The sequence below is a fragment of the Vulpes lagopus genome, chromosome 2 (assembly GCF_018345385.1).
Source record: "Vulpes lagopus strain Blue_001 chromosome 2, ASM1834538v1, whole genome shotgun sequence".
In the NCBI taxonomy this organism is placed as follows: domain Eukaryota; kingdom Metazoa; phylum Chordata; class Mammalia; order Carnivora; family Canidae; genus Vulpes; species Vulpes lagopus.
In genome coordinates this window covers 138749636-138774610 of record NC_054825.1, presented here as the reverse complement: position 1 = coordinate 138774610, position 24975 = coordinate 138749636, and the positions used below count along the sequence as shown (strand labels likewise).

The following is a 24975-nucleotide window of genomic DNA, read 5'->3' as shown; positions in this document are numbered from 1 at the left end:
AGCAGGCAACAGGTTCATTCAGACAGTCCTGTATGTTTTATTCTTTTAAGTTTTCTGGAAAATTACTACTTTTACAAGTAGTATATGCTATGGGTTGAATTGTGTCCCTCCGCCACCCCTCAAATTTATATACTGAAGTCCTAACTTCCAGTACCCCAGAATATGACCTTATTTGGACACAGGGTCACTGCAGACATAAAGATGAGGTCATTGGAGAGGATGACTAGTATCCACACAAATTTGAACACAGAGACAAGGAGAGAGGAAAGATGATGTGAATGTGAAAGCAGAGATTGAGGTGACAATTCTACAAGCCAGGCAAGGCCAAAGACGCCAGCAAACCACCAGGAGTTGGGTAAGAGGCATGGAACAGACTCTCAGCCCTCAGAAGGAGCCCGTCCTGCCAACGCTTGAACTTCTAGCCAACAGAATTGTGAGGCACTACATTTCTGTCGTTAACACCACTCGGTGCTGTTTTGTTATGACAGCCTGAGCAAACTGACATAGTACACATGCCCGAATGAATCATAATGTCATTGATCATAATAATTAGTAAGCAGGTCAGTGCCTGCTTATTGTCCTTCCTGTGGAAAGCTGCTAAAGGCTCACAGCCTTGGACATGCTTAAAGGAGGTTGTAATCCTGTTTGGTGTTAGCAAGGGAACCTCAGTTGCTTTGGTGGTACCTCACTGGAATGGAAAGATCTGTCCCTTCCCCTTAATGGTATACCAGGTCTAGGAGGTATAATAACCACTTAATTTCTGGTAAAAGAACACAGACAGGGATACCTGGGGGTGGCTCAGCGGTTGAGCATCTGCCTTTGCTCAGGGTGTGATCCTGGAGTCCCTGGATCAAGTCCTGCATCAGGCTCCCTGCATGGAGCCTGCTTCTCCCTCTGCCTGTGTCTCTGCCTCTCTCTCTCTGTGTGTCTCTCATGAATAAATACATAAAATCTTTAAAAAAAAAAAAAAGAACACAGGCAGAATTTGTTTCAATTAGCATGTGCTTTGAAATACTTTTCTTTTTTTTCTGATTAAGGTTTTATTATTTTTAATTTGTATACTTTCTAGTTTTTAATATGGATTTAGTTTTGGGCAACTTTTACTTCTCTCCACTGGTTGCACCACTAAAATGCAGGATTGTGAGCTGCACTTGTGCTGAGCATAACACATCATACAGATTTGTCTGATCACTATGTTGCCTGAAACAAATGTAACCTTGTGTGTCAACAACGCTTCAATAGAAAAAAAAAAAAAAAGGACTGGAACAGAATCAAAGCCACCTGCGTTTCTCTTCTGATACTCAGATTGGCAGGCAATGAAATGGGCACAATGGATGAGGTACAACAACAGTCAATGAAGTGAATTCCAGTATGTGGCGTGGATGCCTCACAAGATGTGTGTGTATTTGGCTCAGAATGACCTGGAGGCCATGCAAAATGAGACAGCAGTGCCTTCTCCATGGTCCTAGCTTCCAAGTCCTCTCTGTAAGGAGGGTTACCCCTCTGGCCATGCTTCTGAGAAGGCCAGTTTTTATCCATTGCTCCCCCAAGTCACATTCATCTGACCTCATAGGGAGCAAATGCAGCAAACTCTGCATGACTGTAATTATTTACTTTCTACGGTAGGTCTTTCAATAACACCTATGCCCTTGATTAGATTACAACTCTTCTTTATGATACAAACTACCAGGAAAATGAGAAAGGGCTTAGTAGCTTTCAACATAGAAGCCCGAGGTAACCCATCTGTCAAAGCAGTGGTCTCTATCTCCTAAACCAGGGGTTCCTTCTCTTATATTGCAAGGACACAGATTCCTCTGATTTTCTCAATATTTTTGCCTCCCAAAATTAATCGGATCATCAGTCGATAAAGGTCATGACACATACAACTGTGGAATCAGAGCATTGTAAAAGACCACCAAAAATGTAAAGAAACCTTTTGTCCATTTCCCTGACGTGCCACAGAACTTCCAGTGCATTCCTTCCAGTAACAACTACTTTGCAAAGCTGCCCGATCCACTTTTGGACAACAGCTGGGTAAGCAGTACTATCTACAAATATGTGGACCATATGTGATCTATATGATCTCAGCCTTCAGACATAGTTATCTGGGAAAAAAATTGATTAGAAGGGAACAAAGCATATTGTCTTGGATGCACAACTAAGTAGCTTCACTCTCCTAGCTGTTTATTTAAGTTGAAAAGGAAGTAAAAATCAGATATCTCAGGGACAAACTAAAAACACCAATATGTACTAAGTATTTCTATTTGTAGAGCACCTACTATATGCTCAGCACTGTGCCAAGAAATTAAAGGGGGATACAAGTCAAAGATGCCAGGGCCCCTGGATGGATCAGTTGGTTAAGTGTCCAATACTTTATTTTGGCTCAGATCATCACGCCAGGGTCATGAGATTGAGCCTCATGTCAAGCTCTGCAAAGAGTTTCCCTTTACCTCTCCTTCTGCATCCCCTCCTCCACCCATCACCATGCTCTCTCTCCTTCTTAAAAAAAGTCAAAGATGTCATCATTATGCTCAATTAACCTAAAATATTGTCTAACTATGATTAAATAAATACATAAAACAAGCTCAAAATTAATGGAAGATACAATAACTATTTCAGTCCTAAGTTGGTCCTTTAGACTAAAGGATGATTCAGAGGATGGTTATAAACTGGAGAATTTACAAAAGTCATCACGAAGTAGCTAGGTCTCAACATGCTTTGGAGAACATACGAGACTGAGACACTCATAGGAACTTTGAGAGTCTATCTAGATTTATTTGTTGTTTTTTTTAAAGATTTTTATTTATTTACCTATTCATAGAGACACAGAGAGAGAGAGGCAGAGACACAGGCAGAGGGAGAAGCAAGCTCCATGCAGAGAGCCCGATGTGGGACTCAATCCTGGGTCTCCAGGATCACGCCCTAGGCTGCAGGCGGCGCTAAACCACTGCACCACCGGGGCTGCCTGAGAGTCTATCTAGATTTAAAGGGTGTCTAGACAGCTGTTTCAAAACTGACAGACTGAATAAGTAACGTGCATTTGCTCTTTCAAAGAAATCATAGGATGTTACTAAGGAGCTGCTTCCCCATATCTCAATCATCTTTACTATCCCCATTATGCCCAAGTGAAAAGCCCTTATTCAGCTGATTAGCATTTAATCTGTGTACCCTTCTTGTACATGTACAAATGTCCTTCTCCATCCTCCCAGAAGATCACATAGTGTTTCCAGAGATGTACTTAATAGCCTGATTAATTACTGGACCTCTATGTAAATTACTATAAAGATGTAGATGATCATTTTATCACTTATTCAGCTTGGCAAACATCAGAGTTTAACAATTCTGAAAAGCCATTCATATACCCCTACAATATAAATAAAGGTACATTAAAGCTATGGTAAGTCTGTAATAATAATAGCCTTAAAATAATTTGCTAACTACAGACAGTTCCCTAAGCAATTACAAGATGCTCTATGTTAATTTAGAAAGGAATTCCAAACAAGGCATTTAAAACCTAATAAGATGCCATTAAGTGAAGGGAAACAGGGGAGGGGGAGAGGAGACAGAAAACCCTAAGGCTTGAACTAGGAGAAATGATTCTCTGAGCTACTGACCCTTGCAAGATCCATATTTTCCTTGGATTTCTATACACAAAGCAGATTTCTAATTGAAGCTGATTATCTAGTTACTACATCCCAAATTGCATGTATTTCTTGTGTTGAGTCACATCAACATCTAATTATAGGGAGCATCTAGCAATTTGAAAGTCCATAGAAACAACTGTGTCAGTCTACCAACTACCTACAATGAGAATGTGCTCAATAAACTACAAGGTATGATGTAACCACCAAATGTGATTCCCTCTAGTAACAACAATCTGCTTCCGGGTACTCATATGGATCTATGACCTGAATTACTATTTCAAGCAACTGGGATTAAATTTTTCAAAGAAATTACAGGTAAAATCACCTGCTTTACTCATGGGTTTTCTGAGGCATGGATACCCCATACATGCCTGCTATTCCCTAGAAGTATACACATTGATATCATCATTAACATCATGAGGTAAGTGAAAAAAAAATGCTGATACACAATTCTAAAAACCAAAATATGAATTGCTATACAGCAATTTTTATCTCCATAAACTTGAGAGCTCAGTGCCTCAACCAAGACAATATAACAGTGTAGAAATATGAAGACTTCGGCATGGCACAAATGTGTTTCTGTAAAATATCATCCCCATTAGTTAGGTTAATTAAGATTAACATACAAGTCATTGAAAACCCCCAAAGTAGAAAAAGGATAATTTACCAAGGAAACACACAATGACAAGAGTAATATTCACTCTGAGTCATTCATTTAATAGATTGGAAAAGGAGTTTTATGAATACTTGAACTGTCACCATTGATTACTAAAAATGACATGCATCCAAACAGCCTACAAGCGCCAAAGGACAACTTGTTTTCTTAGAATAGTTCTATGGACAATGTGGGGTGGTTCACCGAAAAACTGGAAGTGAATCCAGTCACATATATAATCCTTGCTATTAAGCAGACTATACATATGCACACATACAAATGTGAATGCTTGTGTTTCAGGTTTTTTTCTACTGAAATGAATGAAATACCACTTGCCTTGGGAATCCATGTTTGCCATTTTTCACTGACTTAGCACAGTGGTTTCATCCAAAATAATAACCCACATTCTTAGTCAAATATATCATAAAGAAGCATTCATAGCAAAAGAGTAACACTGACTTATGCTGTAGAGAGTTGTACACCAATTGCTCAGACTGCAATTCTGTAAAATCTGTCATTGCCCAAAAAATCAACCACCAACTAAACAAACTAAAACCTATTCCTACCCTTACCTCGAGGGTCATGCTCACAGTACTAATGGCCACTTTTATTTCTCCATCTGACAGCTCCTTTAGATCTTTCAGCATCATCTGTTCAATACTTAAACCTGTAGATGAGAGGGGAAAACATTATGTTACACTTGGGGAACTTTTCTTGGTAACATCAAGGGATTATATAAAGAATTCGGCCTGTTAGTCTCAATACCCACCCCCCAAGATCTCTTACTCATAATAAATACATATTAAGAAAAAATCACATGAGTGACAATATTTGCACCAGTTAGGATCCTAGGAGGAAATAGAATTCACCCTCATGATTAAAAAAAAAAAAAGATTTTTAATAACAGGATACTCACAGATACGTGGGTGGGGCTGAGAAAATGAAAAAAAGATGGTGAAGCATTCAGACACTAGCAAAAGGGACACAGGCAAGAAACAGAGACCTGAAAGTACAGGAGAGTGGCTGCCAGAAACTTAGCATCAAATCAGTAAGGAAGCAAGGAAGAAATACTACAGCCTCTCTCTTCCCTTGAAACACACACCCCATGTGTTGCTAACTCTCCTCACCAACCAACCCCAACCAGAAGCCACAGGACTAAATGCTCAGAAGTAAAAGACTCTAGAGGCCCATAGCAGACAAGAGCAGAGAATGGAATGGGAAGAGGTGCACAAATGAGGAAGACCTAGTGTAATCATGCAAACTTGCTAGGTCACACCTCACAAGGCCAAAATTTGCTTTCAGGATGGATTTAGTTGAGCTCCTGTATTTTCTAGTGTAATCTTATTCAAAATACACTTTATATATGTAACCCATAAAACTACCATAATTAAATTGGTCACCCTTGTGACCAATTGCTTTGGCAATTGGAGCCACTGGATTCCTTAAATGATGAGAAGAATAATCTGAAATGGCTGAATTATCCAAAACTGCATAGTCTGAGTCAGCTGACAATATGCTTCAGTAGAATTTATCTGCAAAAGATAGGAAAAGGTCTGGCTTGACATTTAACTCTCACTCTAGGTTATTATATCTGGTTAGGCCTAACCTCTTGGGGAGAAGACCCATAGTAAAGCCCAGTAGAGAATATATATCCTTCCCAGATGCATGTTTAGATACTAAAGTTGACTGCTTGCCCTCCTAACTTAGAACACTCTGTCAAGCACAGCAGTGTAAGGAACCAGATGAGTACTAAATATTTTTCTTTGGCTTAAAGACTGAAAGGCCACAATGTATCATACTGCAGCATAAAATGATTTATAGAATATACTGTGACATTAAAAGCTTGATCTAGTTGTGGGGCACCTGGGTGATACATCCGGTTAAGTGCCCAACTCGTGGTTTCAGCTCAGGTCATGATCATGAGATAGAGCTCCAAATAGGGTTGCATGCTCAATGAAGAGTCTGCTTAAGACTCTTTGCCCCTCCCCTCTGTGCACACATTCATGCATGTACATGCACTATCTCTTTCTCTCAAATAAATCCTAAAAAAAAAGGCTTGGTCTAGTTTTGAAAGTGAACAACAAAATGCACACCGTCCTGCAGCTATTCATACACGTACATCCACACACATACATTTGTAGCAGATGCATCAATGCCCCCACTCATTCTTCCTCAGGTCTTCCCATCGCAGTGTGGGAACATGATGCCCAAACACCAGCACGTGAGTCTCTTCCTAAGGATTTTCTCTAGCCACCAGAGCTTACTCTGGGGAATTAAGAACTCTTGGAACTAAGTATCTCTCAATAGACCAGTGGTATGTTAGTAAATGTTGAATATTCAGCAATAAAACCTGATTTGCAGTATTTGTTCGTTTCTGTGGTGTGAACACTTCCACCATGGCTTCCAAGCTGCTGACCCAACATAACCTAACTCACAAAACTCCTGACAAATTACCAACCGGTCCCCAGAGGTTGAATGGACAAGTTTTAGCACAGCACTGCAACCTTCAGGTGGGATAACAGTGAGGTGCAATTTACATTCTTTTCTTGGGTTCCCTAGCGGGATGAAGGATGACCTCCCACAATGCTAAGCTGCTTGATAAATCACTCCAGTGTTTCTGGGGAGCATCTGCCAGATAAACTACTTTGCCTCAGGCCTGCCCCTGCCCCCGGGGAATTCCAAACTAAGGGAAAAAGTTATGTCAATGTCTGGGTTCAAATCCTGGCCTGGTCACTTGCCAGCTGTGTATGTGATTGCAAGAAAGAAAAGCTGCCTTTCTGTGCCTCAGTGTTCACATCTGGAAACTGGGGATAATCATAGCACCTGACTCTCAGGGTTGTCATGAAAGCTCAGTAAGATAATCCATGCAAAGTTATAGCAGCAAAACTGTGTGTGTATCAGGTACTCCTGGAATTATATCTACTTATTATTATTATAAAATGAGTGAGCCAGGAAATCCACTGTCTTAGTAAAGCTGAGATTGAGAGAACAATTTTATCTGCTTAGCTGTCTTCTTTTTTCCTAAAATTAATTGATTTATGAAATCCCATTGTGCTTGACATTGCTCCTGCCACATTCTCAGAATAGAACCAGCTCAGCACAGGGATTTCATGTAATGAGGCATCTGGGGTGCACATTAGATGCGTGTATTAACCATACATCCAGACACAGAGGCCTCAGAGGAGAGACTGCAGTACAGGCTGCCTGCTTCCAGGTAAGCCAACATTAAGTGCCTGGAAACCTTCCACAAGCACAATCATAGGGAAGAAAATGAAGGCACCCTCAAATTCACTTTCTGGGCCCTGGCAACATGCCATCCCATAAACCATCCCTCCTCAGGAGTTGCAACAGAGCTAAAGAACAGAGTCACTCACCCTGAGCGCTGAATTGGGTCTCTTGCAGGACGTTGATAATGTCTTCTCTTGGAGGCAAGCTAGGAAATTTCTCTTCCAAGATAGAGAGAATTTCTTCTTGCTTCTCTGAGATCTTCTCGGATTCCATGGTCATCCACTTGAAAAGGATACTACCTAGAAGACATGAATGAAAATGGCCTTAAACTTTCTAGCCAAGCCAGTAAAATCAATGTTTTCTAGCCTCTCGAAAGATACTTCCACTTTCAGTTTGCTGCCTGGACCAGAGGCCTCCACAGAGTAACATTCAAGAGGCAGTTTTTAGAAAACCCTTCCAATACTATCTGCCCTGCCTCTTTGTTCACCAGATGTTCAGCTCTACAACCTGACTATAGCACACTCTGTGGTACAGAATTTATGAGTAAAGAAGCAAAATGCATAGCTTTTCCCACACAAACATACAAAAATGATAGGTGTTGTTTTTTTATTTCAGAATGGAATTTAATGGCTAACTTTTCAAATATTAATATTATTTAATATTTCCCTTTAATATTACCTGAAAGAGATCATGGAGGAGACTGTGCCCACTCATCACATTATTGATTTCATATATGAACTTCTTCCTTTTAACAAGCAGATGATTGCAGAGTCCCACTATCAGCAGCAAAGCAATCTGACAAGGTCACCACCTGGAGCCCCTTCTCCATCTTCCAGGCACCACACACCACTTTGAAGTCACCACAGAGACCTGGCATTTCTATGCACAATCTCACCTTATAAAGGAGGAGTTACCACCTGTCACATCCCCTTCCTCTGCATTCTGATCCCAGGCTAACATGGAGCCATGACGGGGGAAGAAAAGTTTTGTTTAATGATGGATGATTAAACTCTCTAAAAATTCCCACACCTAACTGATTAATCAAGGTGTCACCATCTCTCTGGCTTTCAGTGTGGCCTTACTGATAATCATAGGGGGAAGGAAAAGAAAGAGATGGGAATGGAAAAGGAGAAGTGATGTAGTGAGTAAGGCAAAACCATGGTACATGATCTCAACATCTATCCTGAAACCTACATAACCTAGAGATGAGCTCTACACTCTCTATTAAACATCTTGAAAACCCCCATGCAAGTCATCTGGCCTGTTACCACTTGTCCATTTTAAAACAGAAATAATACTGCTTTGCCAGCTTATAAAGCTATACTGGGCAGCAATGAATGTAAACATCAGAATAAAAAGTAAATAATCCCTCATATATTTAAAACATTCATTCATTCATTCAAAGAAGCACTAGGAAGCACCTCCCATGGGCCAGGTGCTGTGCTAGATGCTAATGATTCAAGACTGAAATAGAAACAGTTTTTGCCCTATGAAGCTCAGAGTATTTAGGGGCTATAAACAAGTCAACACATTCAATTTCATTATTCAGGGGATAAGAAATATCATCGGGGAAATATAGAGCACTCCAGAACTAGGCCAGAATTTAGGAGTCAAAAAAAAGTTTTGTAGAGAGAGTTAACTTTAGCTGAGACTTGAAAGATATCTTAAGGTGAAAGAAAAGTATGAAGATCTCAAGTCAGGTAGACCATGTGTGAAGGCACTGAGGTGGGAGAGTCTCTGGTCTCCTCAATGAACAGCAAGCAATTAATGCAAACCAGATAGAATCATTTTAGAAAAAAAATTGGAAAATTTGGTTGGAGAAGTGGATAGTGGTAAGGTCATGAAGGGCCTTACAAGCCATCTTAAAGTTTGTCTTTTATATTTGAAAGGAAATAGAGAAGCATTAAAGAGTTTGAAGCAGTGAGAGGCACCTGGCTGGCTCAGTCAGTGGAGCAAGCAACTCTTGATCTCAGAGTTGTGAGTTTGAGCCCCATGTTAGTCCTAGAGTTTACTTTTATAAAAGGGTTTAAGTTGCAAGGGATAACATGCTCACATTTATGTTTTATAAGGACCCCTCCAGCTACCATGCAGAGAATGAATTAGGGCATATTGGGAGAATTAGAAAGCCATTTTTAAAAAGATTTTATTTATTTATTTATTTATTTATTTATGAGAGAGAGAAAGAGACAGAGAGCACAAGCAGGGGAGAGGGAGAAGCAGACTCCTGCTGAACTGGGAGCCCAATGTGGGACTCGATCCCATGACCCCAAGGTCATGACCTGAGCTGAAGGCAGATATTTAACCAGCTGAGCCACCCAGGTACCCTTGAAAGCCATTTTAGATGAGAATTAAGGAAGGAGCAATCAGCATGGGGAGAAGTGAGCAGATTCGAGACAAATTATCATTTAAAGGCAGAGAGTAGCCAACTGGACTCTGAGCATACCCTTCGGTCTGACAATCACTGATGCAAAATTCAAAACATAAAGATGGTTTTTCCAATCTTTGTTAAGGCAATGGTGAATCTGAATTTCAAATAAAGACCTCATATGCTTCTGGCTCTGATAAACTATCTGTACCAAGAACAAGGAGAAAAGCTAGATAAATAATAACAACAACAAAAAATCTTTGATGGTGTCAGACTGCTACCCAGGTGACTATCTTAAAAGTTAAGATCCTGGAGATAAGATAAGTGCAAAAAGGTGAAGCCCACATCTAGTGTGGTTGTTCCTCTCTAATTGGTAATTCATAATTTGTAGCCAACGAGATAAGAAGGTTCATAGATCTAACAATTATTTCACAGAAATAGTGAGACAAAAATTGAAGTGTAGGGATCTCTACAGAAAAAGGGTCTTGGTTAAATAACCCAGGTTTTAAGAGGAAGCCCCAGAGAGTTATACCCTAGGATAGAGAGAGGTTGGAGAACGATGGTCTGCAGGGTAAATCTGGCCCAATGCCAAATATTATAAATAAAAGTTTTATTGGAATAAAACCACACATATTATTTACGGATTTCTTGTGTGCTATAATGATAGAGTGAGTAGTTGCAACAGATACCTGTAGGCCTGCAAAGCCTAAACTATTTACTATCTGACCATATACAGATAAAGTGTGTTGACCTCCACCATAGCAGAAGGATGGAGCAAAGATAGATTAATCTTCATGATGACTGAAATCCTGATTCAAATCAACTCAAACACAAAATAGATTACGTTTATCTGATACTCTTAATTGCCTCTGAGATGCAAAAGTCAACCCTCTCTAGATCTCATCAACCACACTCATTGTCTCTACATTTTTCATGTATGTTATTCAACAATCAAAAAAAAATTACCAAACATTAAAAACATATGACCTTGGGATCCCTGGGTGGCTCAGCGGTTTAGTGCCGCCTGCAGCCCAGGGCGTGATCCTGGAGTCCTGGGATCGAGTTCCACATCAGGATCCCTGCATGGAGCCTGCTTCTAACCTCTGCTTGTGTCTCTACCTCTCTCTCTCTCTCTCTCTCTTTCTGATGTGTGTGTGTCTCTCTCATGAATAAATAAACAAAATCTTAAAAAAATAAATAAAAACATATGACCAAATGACTGAAAACTCTAGAGGGGGGGAAAAAAAACTCATGAGAAAATGAATGGAAACAGAACCAGAGGAGATTAAAAAGAAAGTAGCTGGAAAACTGCAGTAGAGAGAATCTATAAATAAAATATTCAAAAGAAATTTTTATTTTTTAATTTTTAAAAAAATTTTATTTATTTATTTATGAGAGACAGAGAGAGAGAGAGAGAGAGAGAGAGAGAGGCAGAGACGCAGGCAGAGGGAGAAGCAGGCTCCATGCAGGACTCCGATGTGGGACTCGATTCTGGGACTCCAGGATCATGCTCTGGGCTGAAGGCAGGCGCTAAACCGCTGAGCCACTCAGGGATCCCCAAAAGAAATTTTTAAACTGTAAATTTAGGGGATCCCTGGGTGGCGCAGCGGATTAGCGCCTGCCTTTGGCCCAGGGCGCAATCCTGGAGACCCGGGATCGAATCCCACATCAGGCTCCCGGTGCATGGAGCCTGCTTCTCCCTCTGCCTGTGTCTCTGCCTCTCTCTCTCTCTCTGTCTGTGTGACTATCATAAATAAATAAAAAATAAAAAATAAAAAAAATAAACTGTAAATTTAATAATTGAATTTAAGACTCAAAAAATGTGCTTCATAATGGATTAAATATACTGAGGAGAAGATTAGTAAATTGCAAAATATGTCAGAAGAAAATATCCATCTTGAAGTATGGAGAGAAAAAAGACAGGAAAAATATAGAGATAAGCATAAGAAAACCAAGGAGCATGGCAAAAAGGTCTAACATGCGTGCAATGGGAGTTTCCCTTGGGGAAGAAAGAAAATGGGACTGAAATTATATTTGAAAAGGCAATGGCCAATCACCTTTCAAAATTAATGAAAGCTATCACTCTACCATTCATGTTAAACTATGAACCCAAATCAGGATAAATGCAAAGAAAAGGCCCTCTAGGCACATGACCCTAAAACTGCTAAAAACTATAGAGAATAAAAATCTTCAATCAATCAGAGAAAAAGGAGTTTGACTGTCAAAGGAACAAAAATAAAACTGACCTTATCAGAAATAATGAAAGGCAGAAGACAATGGAATTATCTTCAAAGTGTGGATATAAAATAAGTGCTGTTCTAAAATTCTATCCTGGGTGAACATATAAAATGAAGGCAAAAAAGAAGACATTTCCAGAGAAATAAACTGAAATTGTTTGTCAAGAGGAAACCCACACTAAAAGCAATAGTAAAAGCAGAATAAAACTATGATAGGTGGAAGTAAAGAAATGTAGGAAGGAAAGAAAAACACTGGAGAATGTGAATATGTGGATATGAATAAATCAACATTCACTGTATAAAACAATTTCAATATCTTTTTTAAAAGATTTATCTATTTATTTTAGAAAGGGAAGGGCAGAGGGAGAGAGAGAGAATCTCAAGCAGACTCTGTACTGAGCATGGAGCTCTATCTCACAACCCTGAGATCATGACCTGAGCTGAAACCAAGAGTCAGAGGCTTAACCAACTGAGCCATCCAGGAGCCCCCAAACTATGGCAAAATCTTACAGAGTTTTAAATATATGTGTGATTAAAATACATTCCAATAGTAACAAATTTCAGAAGGGACCACATCAAGGCAAATTGCTCTAAGGTTCTTGGATTGCAGGGAAATGGTGAAAATACCAATTTATATGAGATTTTGATTATATGTTATAATCTGTGTTGTAACTACTAAAATAAGTCTTTAAAATGATTCATATATCACAAGCTTATGTGGGGAAATGTAGTAGCAAAAAAGGTATAACAGTAGTAAAGAAATGAGGAAACAGGGAGAATGTGAGACAAGTTTAAAACAAACAGGAAAATGACAAATTGAAACCCAAATGTAAGTGTAATTATATCAGGTGTGGAGATAATCAGTGTTTCTTGGGTGTAGTTTCAGTGTTGCATGATGAAAAACTTCTAGAGATTGAATGCACAACAGTATGAAAATACTTAACATTACAAAATGTACAATTAAAAATGGTTAACATGATAAATTTAAAGTTACATGTTTTTGCCAATATAAAAAAGACAAAATACTTATATTAAAAGAAAAATTATCAAGCTGAATTTTAAAAGTCATAAGAGCAAGATACTGTTTGTAAAGCATACCTTACACATAAGGATGTTGAAAGGTTGAAAGTAAAAGGTAGAAAAAACTGTAACATTGGTATAATATACTAATATCACGCAAAAGAATATAATATATAATATATAATATAATTATATATAATATATAATATATATAATATAATATATATTGCTTATTTTATATATAATATAATTATATATTATATATTGCCTATAATATTTATATATATATAATATATATATATTGTCTAATATAAGGCAAAAAGAATTTCTTGACATTAAGATGATTTTTTTACTATTAAATAGTCAATCCTCAGAATAATATAGTATTATATTTAATACTATTAAATGTAAATCCCAAATTTATATGTGCTAAATAACACAGCTTCATATGCAAAGCAAAAAGTGACAAAACTGGATAAAGAAAGGTAAATGCATAGTCACAGTGGGAAATTTTAAGACATCCTTCTCAGCAACTCTAAGAACCAGTAGGAGAAAAATCGGTAAAGATGTAGATTATTTGAGAGCCACCTTCGTGACACAGTCAGTTAAGCATCCAACTAGGTTTTGGTTCAAGTCAGATTGATCTCCCTATGGCTCCATGCTCAATGCCGAGTCTGCTTGATTTTCTCTCTCCCTCTGCCCTGCTCCCTCTCTAAAATAAATAAATATATCTTTAAAAAAAAGATACAGAATATTTGAGCAACATGAGTAACAAACTTGACCTAACCAGCATATATTGAACATTGTCATCAACAATGGTGGACTATACTTTCTTGTCTAGCACAGATAAGACATTAATTCAACTAACCATTTGTTGAGGCATAAATCAAGTCTTTTTTTTTTTTTAACACATCTCTGTATTTATGTATTAGATACAGGCGTGGGGTGGATAGGGCACCAGGCTCTCCTTGTCTCCCCAGCTCCACTTCTGTTCACCCCCAGAGACAGGAGGGGGTGTGAGGTGTGGCAGCGTTTGGGGAGAATCAAGTGTTAACAAATTTCAAAAGACTGCAATCACAGAATTATATTCTATAGCCACCAGGATGATAATCTGGAAAATAGTAATAGAACAAAACTAGAAAATTCTCAAAATTTGCAAATTAAACAATGCACTTCTAACTCATGGTAAAAGAAATCACAACATAATTAGAATGTATTTTAATTGAATAATAATGAAAATATGACATTTAAACTTGTGGAACACAACTGGAGCTATGTTATGGGGAAAGATATCTTTAAAAGCATCAGATATTAAAAAAAACAGCAAATATTCAACTAAAAAATGTAGAAGAAAAGATATAATTAAAAATATAAATATATCGGGATCCCTGGGTGGCACAGCGGTTTGACGCCTGCCTTTGGCCCAGGGCGCGATCCTGGAGACCCGGGATCGAATCCCACGTCGGGCTCTCAGTGCATGGAGCCTGCTTCTCCCTCTGCCTGTGTCTCTGCCTCTCTCTCTCTCTCTCTCTCTCTGTGTCTCATGAATAAATAAATAAAATCTTTATTAAAAAAAGAAAAAAGAAAAAAAGAATGAAACAAAGCATAATTTATCAAAATGAGGAATGAAATAGTGACATACTACAGATTCTAATGACACTAAGAACAAACTGTAATAGATTATAAAATTCTGCTGAAAATACTTCTGAAAAAAACTCAACTTCTCAAAACTGGCAAGCAAGAAATTTAAAATCTGGATGGTTTTGTAGCTACTTAAAAATGAATCCATTAGGGGCACCTGGCTGGCTCAAAGAGGAGAGTGTGTGACTTTTGATCTCAGGGTCATGAGTTTGAGGCCTACATTGGGAGCTGAATTTACTTAATAAAAAATAAATTAAAAATGATTCCATTAAATTTAATATCCATAGTTTCAAACTTTAAAGATATATATTAATTTTTAACACAAATTCTTCCAAAGAATAGAGAGAACACTTTCCAACTTATTTTCTGAACCTAACCTAATCTCAATACCAATATCCAATAGGGACATTGCAAGAAAAAAGAAGTAAAGGCAAGTCTCTTTTATAAACATAGCAAAAAAAACCAAAAAAACAAAAAAACAAAAAACCCTTAAAACTAATTCCAAATCAAATTAGCAATATATTATAGGTTATTATATAGTCACCAACTAGGGATATCCTAGGAATTAAAAGACAAATTAACATTCAAAAATCAATCAATATCATTCACCACATTAATAGAAGAAAAAATCATTATGATAATCTCAGGCAATGTCAAGTAATAAAACCACTTCATAAAATTCAAGATTGAATCATTACATAAAATCTCAGCCAAGCAGAAATAGAACACAACTTCCTTAATTTGATGAAAGGCATTTATGAAAACTAAACAAAGAAAGCAAACCTTGTATTTAACTGTGAAGTATTGAAAGACTTCCACCTCAAATCAGAAATGAGGCAGAAATGAGATGCCTGCTATTACTATTTCTATTCAACACTGTACTGTGAACCCCAGCCAGGGCAATGAAGAAAGCAAAAGAAGTAAAATGTATAAGGAAAGAAAAGAAGATATAAAAATTGTCATTTTTCATAGACTATAGATTTATGTATATAAAAAACTCAAAAGAACCTATAAATGAGCTCAACATAGTAGGTAAATTTAGCAAGGGTGCTTGATATAAGCTTAATAATACAAAACCTGTATTTTTATAAGCAATCATAATTAAAAATTGAATTTTAAAATTAAAAAAAAACTGTAATAGCATCAAAACGTAAGATCTTTAGAAAAAAATTCACAAAAAAATGTGCTTGGCTTATAGTCAAACCAAGAATCCATTTTCTTTGATTTGAGGATCTTAATGTTAAAAAACATAAAATAGAAGTGCAGTATTCAGAAATTAATCTAACAGACACTGCACTAAACAGAGTCTTGCAGAATAATTCAATGAAAGACACTTCTGACATTGATTTATGATTGTGACTTGACAGAAAGATGATATACTGATATAAGTGGGGAAAAAATAACTCCAAAAGATGCTCACCATACTCCGAGTTGTTTTTACTGCAAAAGAATGGCTATGGCCCAACCCTATTCATGGATTCATCTAAAGCAAATTTTTCTACTTCACATTAAAGACCCGTTTATCTATATACTTAGTTAAATACCAGTATCAGAATATATAGCAGCCAAAGGCACTCTTAGCAAAATCAAACCTGTTTTTGGAGCAAGAGTTGATTTGGATCTGGGGATTTGTGGATTTGACTTCCAGCAAATTCTGCAGAACTAAAAAAATATTTAAATCCATACACATGTACCCAGCAGTGTCCCTGTTATTCACGGGCCAGGAGGGATTGACAAGAAGCAACAAAGAAAGCAATTATAATAAAATTGTAACAAACATTTCATTCCATTAGAAAAAAAAAATCAACCACAATGTTCTTTGTTCAAAAGAATGGCAAAGTGAAGGACCTCTTGCCAAAAGCAATTGCAGTACATTAATATTAAACATGATCTAATGAAGTCAGAAGTTGTTTGGGGAAAACATTCACCACAGTAAAGGCATATTCTGCATGATAAATTCTTAGCAGAAAAGAAGGAATTTAAACCTCTTTCCTTGTTTCACTTGGGATCGATTTTTTTTTCATACTGGAACAAAAAATACATAAATAAAAGCATGAATCATGGAGGGGGCAGGAGAAGGAAGGAGGGAAAAAAAGATAGAAAATACAACAGCTCACATTTTTGCCTGAAAAGGGACAAAAAAGAAGCGTATTATTCAAGTGCTTAATAATCTTCTATATTTAAAATGTCTGAATTTAAGAATAAGGCTCATCTTGGCATGGCATAAGAACTCTGAGGTTGAGGAATTGTTCTGGTTTTATAACTAGCAAAACAAATAAATAAATAAATAGTAAGTAATCTCTTTCCTCTACCCACAACGCAGATCTTCCCTCTTCCTCAGTAAAACAGGACAGAAGAAATTCCCTTTGGACTTTGTAACCATTTCAGGAGACAGATGATTCACTGGAAGAGGATGATTCCCTCTTTGGGCAGGAGAGGGGAAAAAAAAAAAAGAAAGGAAGGAAGAAAAAAAAATCTGGCACCAGTTCCTCTCTCATTTGACCTCCTTAAAAGGATCTTTTTTGAAGCTGTTAATCCAGGCTACTAAAATAGCAAGCAACTATTCTTTATTGAAGTTCAGATGGAACTGCCAATAGGAAGGAGGGAGTGTGTTTCTTAAAAACCTCGGGCATGGGTTTTCTGTGTCCTGAGCGATGAACAATCGCCCTCATTTGTTTCACTATTCATACTGTGGCTCTGTCAAGGCCTTATACAAATAAACGTGACAGGCCTTTCAGGGGAGTGTAGTCTTAATGGAAACCCGACTGGTAATCAGTGGCTGCAATCTCATCATGGCCAGCTGGTTCCCAGAAACACGCACGCACAAACACACACACACACACAGGCACACGCCTGCACATAAATCCCCAATGCGATGATTCAGCGATTTAATGGACCTTAAATTTGGCAATAGTCTTCTCGTGCACACCTCTGGGGAAATTAAAGAACACAGGTTGAGGATTCTAGTGGGTTCATAATCGTTTGCTTTTGGCAAAAACTCAAGGCAAAACCAAACACCAACTTCAGGCCACTCTGAGTGTACCCAGTGACTTTTAAATAGGGGCAGGTTGCAGCTTGTCTGAAAATGATAACAAAAAGATCATAGAAGCGGAGAGTAGCAAGGCGGGGGGGAAAAGGAAGAGCAGGAAGAGATGAAAAGGAAAGGTGGAAGAGGAGAAAGAAAAAAAGGGGGATCCCTGGATGGCTCAGTGGTTTAGCGCCTGCCTTCGGCCAGGGGCGTGGTCCTGAAGTCCCGGGATCGAGTCCCACATCAGGCTCCCTGCATGGAGCCTGCTTCTCCCTCTGCCTGTGTCTCTGCTTCTCTCTCTGTGTCTCTCATGAATAAATAAAATCTTAGAAAGAAAGAAAGAAAGAAAGAAAGAAAGAAAGAAAGAACGAGCCACAACAGGGAAAACAGACATGGGGAAGGGGAGAGAAATAAAATGGCATTTCCAAAACTCAGGGTCATTTTCCATCCCATTGGAACGAACACATTCTCTCCTTAGACAAACAACTTCTCACAAATAATTAGAAAGTAATCTATAGAAGTCAATCTGCATCTTCCAGATGAAAGTGATGCTAATGATCTGTATCTTGAAATTTCTAAGTTTGAGGTACATCTTATTAAAAGACCACAGCAAGACCTAGCTTTTGTAAGACATATTAATTTAAGGAAATGCAAATTATGTGGACTTCATTAAATCCCCTGCAAAGTCTGAACACACATGGGCCATGAGTGAGTCACCTGTTGACATTTACCCGTAACTGTCCTGCCAGGGCCCAGAGGGTACAGTGACAAGGGAGATCATTAGAGAAACACAGCAGGTTATTTCTACCCTGGCAACACGATGCCTACTTCTAATTGGTATATAAATGATCTTTTGACGATATCTGTAATAACCAGGTCTACCTCAGTATTTGAATTTGATATTCCCCCACACGGCAAACGCTAGCATATACACCTACAGCTTTAAATATAAGACTACAAAAGATTCCAACATAATTGAATTTAAATATTTGTTTCCTGTATTGAGAGAAAAACAGCAATATGTAGAGAAAAGAAATTTAGAACAGAAAATCAGGTTTCTAGACTAAAAGTGAAGTTGATTAAAACAACATCCCTACACTAATTGGGGAGTGGGAAGTATCTGACACTCTGCGCTCAGTTTCCACATCAACTGCTACTACATATGTGGGAGGGTGTCTATGACATTATTAAGGGAATCTTCCAGAAGATTGATACAAGGGAAAAGGACATTAGACTTAGATTTCTTTTGAAAATGAGGAACTGATATATGTATTTGTTTTAGAAATGATATAAATATTACAGTTAGTTTGGTTTCTATTTTTTCAGTGGCTCCAGGAGGCTCACATGCCAAGTTTTAGATTGAATACTACTTTTACTCCTAAAGTTCTTACTCTATCTTGATCTTATCCCTTCCTTGGCACATTTTTGTTTTTCCTGACTCCAACTTTTTTTCCCCCTGTTTTATTATATTTGCATGCATGTTTGTAAGCCATTTCAAATACTCTATGCAAGAAGAAAGGACATGAATACTAGATATATAATTGATGACTGACTTATGCAAATAGATACTACATTTATTTATTGATTGATTGATTTCATTTATTTAGAGAGAGCACACACATGTCTGGAGGAGAGGGGCAGAGGAGGAGAGAGAAAGAGAGAATCTCAAGCAGACTTCACGCTGAGCACAGAGCACATCGCAGGGTTCGATGTCAAAATCCTGAGAGCCTGATCTGAGCCAAAATAAAGAGTCAGATGCTCAACCAACTGAGGTACCCAGGTGCCCCAATACTGTATTTAATATAAATATAGACTTCTAATAACAACGAGAGTATAACTATATGATTCCATTTACATAATATGCAAAACAGGCAAAACCAATTCGTGGCATGGGTAGTAAAACTATAAAGGAAATGTGCCATAAAAATCAGACTGGTTATCTTTCATTAAGGAAAAACTGAGTAGTGATGAGAAGGGGCACAATGAGGTCTTCTTGTTCTATTTCTTTACCTCAGTAATTGTTAAAAGGATGTCCCTTTGGTGATAATTCACTGAGCTTTATATTTATGTTTTGTTTTCTTTTCTGTGTATTATACTCCATTAAAGGGTTAAAATTATATATACAGGGATGCCTGGGTAGCTCAGTCAGTTAAGCATCTGCCTTCAGCTCAGGTCAGGATCTCAGGGTCCTGGGATAGAGTCCCACCTCCATCTTTCTATTAAGTGGGGAGTCTGCTTCACCCTCTCCCCCTCTCCCACTCTCTCTTGCTTGAGTTCTTTCTATCTTTCTCTCTCAAATAAATAAATAAAACCTTTTTAAAAAGTATATATATAAATACATATACACATAAATACACATAAATAACCAAAAGATGAAAATACAAAGGCTTTTAAAATAACAGAACAAATTCTAATAGGATTTCTTTAAAGCTAAAAGAGAAAAAATAAGAAGAGGGTTTATTATTGGAAAGGACAAAATCCAAATTCTGGACATTAAGAACTGGGGGTGGGGGCACCTGGATGGCTCAGTGGTTTAGCATCTGCCTTTGGCTCAGGTCCTGATCCCGGGGTCCTGGGATCAAGTCCCATGTTGGGCTTCCTGCATCAGACTCCCCACAGACAGCCTGCTTCTCCCTCTGCCTATGTCTCGGCCTCTCTGTGTCTCTCATGAATAAGTGAATAAATTCTTAAAAAAAAAACACTGGAGAGATGGGCAAGAATGAAATGGATATTATCATTTCACAGAACTAAATCAATACAATCATAATAGTAGAAAGTATTTGCCTTATCGTGCATAATCTATTTTTTGGATGTATTTATTGAGAATCTACTATGTGGCAGGCTCTGATCCAGGCATCAGAGACACATCAGTGGAGCAGTGAACAAAACAAAGTCAGCTTCCTCATGAAGCTTGTATTCTGGAGTGAAGGAGCAAAAGGGAGGAAAAAAGTTGTGATAGACTGAAAGATGAGTAGATAGAGAGGAATAAGCACTCCAGAAGGAAGGGACAACTTACATAGTTCCTCAAGAGTGGAGTCTGGCATGTTTGAAAGACTAAAGGGCCCCTTTCTCTGGAACACTCAAAGGGAAAAGATAGGAGGGAATACATGACATGATGTCAGGGCAGGCAGGGGAGGGGTCATATCGTAGACTGGGGGCTCATGGATGATGCTTGGATTTTGAGTGTGATGGATTTTAAGCAGGAGATTTCTAAGTTCCAGACACAACTGGTTTGTACTTTTAAATAGCCATTCTGACTACTTCATAAACAATAGATTTTATGGAGGAGAGAGGGCAACACTGAGACAACCACTGCATTAGTGGAAGAGAGGGAGAATGGCAGCTCCAACTGCATCACCTGCAGTGATCAAGGGAGAATGGACAGATTCCGGTTAGGTTGTAGATGGAGAGTCAGCAGGACTGGATGACAGATCAATTTGGGAGGAAATGAAATAGAAAGGATCAACTATCTTAGATTGTGGCTGGGGTAAAGGGTGGTGGCTGGCAGTGCCTTCTACTGACAGGGGAAAGCTGAGACAAAAGCAGCTTTGGAGGTACAGGGTACTAAAGGGGGTCCATTCCAGCCAGGCTAAGGCGAGCCATGCATGTGAAGATGTCACATGGGCATTGCAGGCGAACCAGGGATGATAAAGAGGTCTAAAATCTCAGAACAAAATGAGGTCACTTAAGGATAGTGTGTAGACAAGAAACAGACTCCTAACTACAGAGAAAAAACTGATAGTTACTGGGGGTAGGGGAATGAGCAATGGGGGAAGTAGGCAATGGGGATTCGGCAGTGCACCTGTCGTATGGAAGGGGTGAATCACAATATGGTACACCTGAAACTAATATTACGCTATATGGTAACTAATAGGAATTTAAATAAAAACTTAAAAAAAAAGAATCGTATAAGGAAAAAAAAATTGTCCCAGGATAAAGTTCGACGGCACTAGAGTGCTTAGAAGTTGAGTAGAGAAGAAGGAGCTGACCAAGCAAGACTAAGGAAGAGTAGCCCCAAACTCTTGCACATTAAGAAACACAACGAAAATTACCATTTTTCCCCCAGCATAGCAGGCTAAGGAGCATACTACAGGTCCTCTTCAGGGACTGAGGGGATCAATGGCCCACTTGAAATCCATTTACAGCACACTAGTGTGCCCCAGCATGATGTGTTCTAGGATATGCCCATGGGAATAAAAGGCAAAGAACAATCAAATTGATTAAGTACTTTGTTCATAGTAAAGTTGGGGGGGAGGGGATTTTGGTACAAAATTTATAATAATATATCCTCCAAAGAAGCTAATTAGGATACTTTTAAAGATTCTTCTGTCTCAGCCATAAATATTCAGTCTCACAATATCAGGAAACAGACATTTCTCAAAACTCTTTGTGGCAAAGGTGTGCATAGAAATTTTACATTCCTTCAAGATCTAGAAAAATGCATAACACATTCTAGAAATGCGTGTCAAATCAATGATTATTTTGAGCACCCCAAAATATGAAATAACATCATAGCTGTTTATACAGAAAACTCTTTGGACAGGTAACTATATATGTTATGAAAACAAAGAATGTTAAAATTATTTATAGGTGCATCAAAAGCCTTCCCCCATAGGTTTTGTGTTAATACATGATTGGAAAACTGAAATCTGACTTTGAGTTTAGTGAATATTGCAAAATTCAACTTGATTCCTTTCTGATACCTACTAAAGATTTAAAAAACTGACCTGTTGTCCTTCTTATTCTGAACTTCTGGGTTTTCTCTCTCTCTCTCTTTTAAGATTTTATTTATTTATTCATGAGAGACACAGAGAGAGGCAGAGACATAGGCAGAGAGAAAAGCAGACTCCCCATAGGAGCCGGATATGGGATTCAATCCCAGGACATCAGGACCCCAGGACCCCAGGATCACGACCTGAGCCAAAAGGCAGATGCTCAACCACTGACCCACCCAGGTGCCCTGAGTTTCTTCTTTAAAGGCAAATTTCCTGGATCCCCATCCTTTAATTTCTTCTTGGCAAAACTGTTCAGTGATGTCCACCACCCCTCCACGTATGTATACACACATACGCATGCACACATGCATACTTTGGCCAAGGGTCTCCAGAAACTTCTTTCTACTCTACTAAGCCACCTTCCAGGCTTAGTGACTCTGGACTCTCTCTCATGACAGTTTCTGTATCTGCAGTCTTTGCATGCAGAAGCACTTCGTCCTCTTACATCCCAATGTGCAAGCAGCAAAGAAGTGGTGTCCTGATTCTGCCAACTTCCTATAGGATGCCACTTCAAGCCCAACCTTATGAAAAACCTCCAATGATAAGAAAAACCCTCCAATGATAAGAAAAAACAAAGTTCTTGGTAGCTCTGCTGACCAAAGCCAACATAACTCATAAATGGGTCTGCATCCTTTCTAATTCCCTAAACCTGAATATCATCATTATCATCATAATCACCAACAACAAAATCATACCTTTGTACCAATGTATCACAGTTTGAGCTGATTTTACTATTCACGGAAAAGCAGGATGATGAGCAATTTATGGACTACCTTTCTTTCCTGCTAAATAATACATGTCTTTTTTCAACAATAAACCAAGCTTCTTAGTTTGTGAGAAATTTAAACAAAATGCTCTCTAGTGTTTGCCTGCACTGCAAATTTGCAGTGCCCAACAGTTTCCCTCTTGGCTGAGATCCCCAATTACCTTTATTTTCCTTCTGCTCTGTCATAGAGATAAATGATCATATTTACTTGGTTTAGTTGAGGGCACAGTTTCCCACAGAGCATTTTTACAGATGTCCATTGCCAGAAAAATACTTAAAACAGGTTTACTGGGGGCACTGGTTCTGAAATATTCACAAGAACTACATAACTTTTGGATATTTTCCTCTCTGCATTGTGTATGAGACAGAGGGAGCAAAGGAAAGTGTCCTCAGATGAGTGGTGTCAACATACTCTTGGTCTTTTTTTAAAAAAATTCTTTCAGTCTGTTAATCACTGCTTTTTGTTTTTACTTTCTTGTGTTAAATACTTCTGAGAAAAACTCACATATACCATGTTCAAGATGGAAGAAAAAAGAAAGAAAAAGAAAGAAAGAAAAAAGAAAGAAAGAAAGAAAGAAAGAAAGAAAGAAAGAAAGAAAGAAAGAAAAACTTTACACAACACCCAGAGCCATCCTACATGAGACGATACTGAATTTTTGTGATAATTTTGTGCCACCAAAGTCAACTAACAATTTCCAGGTTAGAAACCCCTTTTGGAAGTGGTAGTAGGTTCCATGGATGGAAATGAAAAATATTCAAAGGGTAATTGATGGCAATGTGCTGGGAACCCAGGGCTGAGTCAGGATGGGAGACTGTTACTAGAGTGGGGCCAACGAGGTGATAGGTGACTATAAAAGCTCAGACACAAAATCATCAACATGACAAGTGTTTATTTTGCCATCCAAGCAGTGTTCCACAAGCCAAACATATACGAGTACCAGGAGATATTTCAATATGAGAACATGGATTCTGGCCCTGAGTCACACTGCTGTGGGGCAAGAATCACCTCTGAAAGCTGCTGGAAGGCCAGAGGAGCTATCCTCGCTCCCCAACAGAGGTACAGCAATTCCATTTAAAACTCCTGTCTAGTGAAACAGCAAAGATCCTTCATGCCTATTTTTAAATGCACATTTTTAATATTCAGTATAATGCTACTCTTTAACAAACTCTTTACTCCCTGCTTCTCTGATGAAGCTTCCCGTGGTCTTTAAAGGGGTTGTTAACCCAAGAATGGATCACACTCATTCTGCATGAGCAAGTCGAGAAACACTCCATTAAGCCTTCCAGTATTTAATAGAAAGAGCCATCTCTCACCTCTGAGGAGATGAGCCAGCTGCTCAGTGATGAGCTCAGGAGCCTCCTGGAGAATCTCTTTCACCACAAGGGAAGAGGAAGACTCTCCGAACTCAAGCCCACCATCGCTTTGCTCCACTGGATTAATGACTTTGACAACCGCTGATTCTAAACTGTTGTCCTCACTGTAAAGCAAATGGAAGAGAGGAAGACAAAGAGATATGGCACATTTTCTTACTTTCTAGAAGTGTCTAATCTCTACCCCCGCACAAATGACTTCCTCTCAACAGCCAAAAATCTGACTCAGAAGAGAAGACCCTTAT

General features: G+C 38.4%; 1 protein-coding gene across 6 annotated transcripts in view; it reads right to left on the bottom strand.

Moving 5' to 3' along the window:
* PRUNE2 (prune homolog 2 with BCH domain) overlaps positions 1-24975 on the bottom strand; it is a 256673-nt gene that overhangs the window by 178402 nt on the left and 53296 nt on the right. For all 6 annotated transcript variants that reach the window (XM_041742368.1, XM_041742375.1, XM_041742364.1 and 3 more), the window contains exons 4-6: positions 24674-24837; positions 7674-7826; positions 4872-4966 (exon numbers count right to left, since the gene is read on the bottom strand). In XM_041742368.1, coding sequence (XP_041598302.1) covers positions 4872-4966; positions 7674-7826; positions 24674-24837 — 412 coding nt within the window. The remainder of the gene's footprint in view (positions 1-4871; positions 4967-7673; positions 7827-24673; positions 24838-24975) is intronic.